Source organism: Etheostoma spectabile, chromosome 13 (assembly GCF_008692095.1).
Source record: "Etheostoma spectabile isolate EspeVRDwgs_2016 chromosome 13, UIUC_Espe_1.0, whole genome shotgun sequence".
In the NCBI taxonomy this organism is placed as follows: Eukaryota; Metazoa; Chordata; class Actinopteri; order Perciformes; family Percidae; genus Etheostoma; species Etheostoma spectabile.
Window position 1 is genome coordinate 26,718,727 of NC_045745.1, and position 3,923 is coordinate 26,722,649.

The 3,923-nt window shown below is 36.6% G+C and overlaps 1 protein-coding gene across 1 annotated transcript in view; it reads left to right on the forward strand.

The window, feature by feature from the left end:
• Positions 1-2,484, forward strand: part of LOC116700647 (transmembrane 4 L6 family member 4) — a 22,608-nt gene extending 20,124 nt beyond the window's left edge. Inside the window, exons 4-8 of the mRNA XM_032534028.1 lie at positions 766-968; positions 1,423-1,488; positions 1,937-2,070; positions 2,150-2,333; positions 2,461-2,484. Of these exons, the coding sequence (XP_032389919.1) occupies positions 792-968; positions 1,423-1,488; positions 1,937-2,070; positions 2,150-2,333; positions 2,461-2,469 (570 nt within the window). The 5' untranslated portion in view covers positions 766-791 and the 3' untranslated portion in view covers positions 2,470-2,484. The remainder of the gene's footprint in view (positions 1-765; positions 969-1,422; positions 1,489-1,936; positions 2,071-2,149; positions 2,334-2,460) is intronic.
• The last annotated feature ends 1,439 nt before the right edge of the window (positions 2,485-3,923 follow it).

Here is a 3,923-nt window from a genome sequence, read left to right on the forward strand (position 1 = left end):
CAGTTAAAAACATAAAATCTAGATTGTGATTAATAATAAAATCAGTGATTAAAAATTATTTTGCCGCCAAAGACCTGCCGTTCAGTAAGGCTAGTGTTATTGTTTTTCACTTTTTGGGACAGGCTGTAGCTGAAGAGGAATGGATGCTAAATTTGCTAAGTTTGCAGTTAAGTGCTCATTTGCCATTCTTTTTCTATTACCTATCACAACAGAAATTGAGGAAGAATTAAATACACAGGGCCCGGGCTTGTCTTGGAAAGACTCGTGAGTGCCAGTTATTATGAGTAAACTATTCAAAGAAATAAGTCTTTTATGGTAGAGAAATCAAGAGCATAGAGGTCTAGTTTTATAGAACAGTGAAATAGATTTGCCAAAAACTGTAGGTTTACAATAAAAATGTCTTCTTTTTTCCCTTCTTTGCCAATTGTGGAGACAAATGAAAGGTGATATAGTTAATGAAGTTCTTGATTATCTTCCTGTAAAATGCATGAATTCAGAACAGATGTTTTCAAATCAATTAAATTTTTTTTTAAAATAAATGTAGACACTTCCAGTCTGGAGTAAAACGCTATACAGTATGGGTTTTTCACTCTACTCAATTAAGAGTTCAAAGTATGTGGATTAAAACTACAATTACAATCAACACAAATAAAGTTACTAAAGTAAATGTAACACCAGTGTCCACCACCGTCATTAGTGAGACTTCTCTAAAAAACAGGAAGGATTCGAGCAAAAACCAAAAGAGCAAGAGGTTGTACACAAGTTAGTTAGTTAGTTTTCACTCCGACAACATGTGTACTGGAAAATGTTCCCGTTGTATTGCTTTTACTCTGTACCCTTTAGCACTCATATCCATCATCTGTAACATTGTGTTGTTCTTTCCTGGCTGGGACATCAAGTATGCCAAAGATGGACACATCACTGAGGAGGTCAAATACATGGGGGGACTCATTGGAGGGGGTGCAATGGTGAGTTACCGGTTACTGAAGGGTATAACTCTGTACTAAACATTTCTATGAGTTTGTTTCTGAAATGTGCAACTTCTGGTAAAACTGAAAAACCCTGGCTTGTACATTGTTTGTTTTATTGGTTTTAAAGTGGTAACCTCGCCTTTTCTGGGTCCTTAAATTGGGCTTCAGTAAATATTTGGGATTATCTTAATTCTTCAAATCAATTGCATTATTAGTTAGTCTCGACAGTCAACACGTATGATACTCTAATGAGGCACCTTTCATCCTGACTGAAGCAAATTATGGAATTGTTAATGACAACTTTGGCACAGTCTGAAAAAAAATTCCTCAAATCCTGACTGACTGAAGACTGCGTCAAAGTTCCCCAAATGCTGAATTGTTTCAACTAAACTAATTATTTATTTTGAACATGTTTTACACTGATGCTGTCAACTATTTTGTACCACCACAGGTGTTGATCGCAGCAATATACATCAACTTGACTGAAGCTCAGGGGTGCTGTGGAAATCGCTTTGGGGTGAGTCAGTCAGACATTTTAAGGTGTTCAGTTAAAGATAATGGTAAGCAAGCTATTCAGAGCACATTGCGTTAAGATTATTTTGTCGAGAACCGTCACGCTCAACTAGATTCAAGTGTTCGATAGAGGCCAGTCAAGCTGAGAATGACTAAGCCATACAGAATTAATTCTGCATAATGCTGCTTCACAGTTGCAACTTACTTACTTGTGCAATTAACTCTTAAGATAGGTATGAAAATGCACAACCATCAAAACCACAGCAGAGTCCGTTTCTCCTTTTTCATATTTTCAAAAAAGAGTTATTTGTGTTGTGTGCGTTACTGTGAAAACGTCCTATAGGAATAGATTTAAACAAAAAACACAACTATTATACAGTACATTACCATCTGAACATTTTTTTTAAACAATAAAAAATCTCTGACCTTTGCTTACCATTTAACTTCTGCAGATGTTCTTATCAATTGCATTCGCTGCGGTTGGCGTGGCCGGGGCCCTGTACAGTTTCATCGTGGCAGTGCTCGGTTTGAATAATGGGCCCCTCTGCTATGATGATGGGAAGTGGACGACACCTTTTAAAAACAGGTCACAAACGGAAGTAACTTTCTGACATTTGTCAACATCATGACGTTGTAGTCATTTATAAGCCACTTCTTTCACACAGTAATTCCACCTACCTGGCCAACCATAAGTTGTGGGCAGAATGTGAAGAGCCAAAGAACGTGGTGCAGTTCAACATCGGGCTGTTCCTCACCCTGATGGCGACCAGCTGTCTGCAGGCGGTGCTCTGTGCCATTCAGATGATCAACGGGCTGTTTGGTTGCCTGTTTGGACTCTGCGTCAAAAAGGTCCCACTCTTTGTTTCCCATGTTTCAGATGCCTAAATCAGTTATTTCTCACATAAGTTGTAACTTCAGTTCACCTGTTTTTCCATTTCTTTTCCTTATTTTGTTTCGTTTGTTTTTTAATCTACAGGAATCATAAGCGCCTGGTCAGGAGGCACGCATACCACATCTGAAGAGTCTCCTTGCGTCACTCAATACTGTAGTCACACGTATAGCTTATACATTATCTCAAATTGTTAGACATATACACTTAGTGCTGAATAGTGCTGATCATTTAATGTAGATCCTATCGGTCATAGGATAATAATAATAATAGGGAGTCTTGCAGGGTGCTTACCGCTACTGAATGCACTGGCTTTAAAAAAGTGAAAAGGTTAAAGAGCGGTGCAGACTTTCTGTCATAACGCAGCACTCAGAGATCCGCCAGCTTCCATTTGTTTCTGTGGATGATTAAAACAAGTCATGTGGTGGTATAATGATAAAAAAAGAACAATCATTTACTATGTCAGTTCCTTTAGTGACATGGTATAAAAAAAAAAAGGTAAATTATAATTTATGTCTGTTTCATCTCCACACAGATCAATGAAGCATTCACTATACCTTTATCTTTATTTATTTGTTTGTTTGTTTGTGAATAAAAGGATTTAGGCAATCCACCTCCATATGGAATCTTTTTCACAAACTGTATTCCGCAGAAAAATCTGAGTGTTCTCCTTTGTGTTTCCTCTTCTACATATCCTGTATCATCCTTATCAAAGCATGTTTTAAATGAATGAGAACATGAGATACACACGGAATTAATAAAGTTACTCTGGTTGTGAATCTGTTGTAAGTGATGGAGGTTGTGCATGGCATTAAATGAACACGCTGATCCAAACAGATGAAAGCAATACTGCTCTTCACGTGAGGAAGAAAACTCAATCAATATTTACAACCGTTATCACTGATAAGGAACAATGCCACGCCCGAATGTTGCTTGGAGACAACATATGTTTTGGAAAACATGGCCTCTTCCTCTTTTCTTTTTTTTTTAATTCTCAAATTGTCTTTCAAATAACTGATACAATGTAGAGACAACTGCAGTCAACAGCTCAGTAGAAAAACTGGAAAATATATATATATATATATATATATATATATATATATATACTTAACTTTCCACAATGTGGTCATTTATCAGTGTTTAGCAGCTGACATTGTTCTTGTTTTGCAAGGCGTGCTGCCACAGGTCAAAAGTCCAACAGTGTCGAGATCCTGAAGTCACACAATGTCAATACATTACCAGAATACTACACAATAGGTGGAGTTGAAACATGTCTCCCGTAATCTCTGCTTACTCATAATACCCACCAGGCCACTCTAATAGCATTTAATATTAATATATTACAGCAACATAAAACAAACAGATTTCACTGCTAAAACGCATTTTTACAGTGGTGCTCATAAGTTTACATGCCCATGCTTAAGATGACAAAAAAGGAATAAAAAAAAATCTTTTTTTGTAAATAGATCTTAATGCCTTAATTAAAAAAAAAGGAAAAATGCAACCTTTTAAAGGATACCAATTTTCTTTGTGAATGAATAATGTATTGT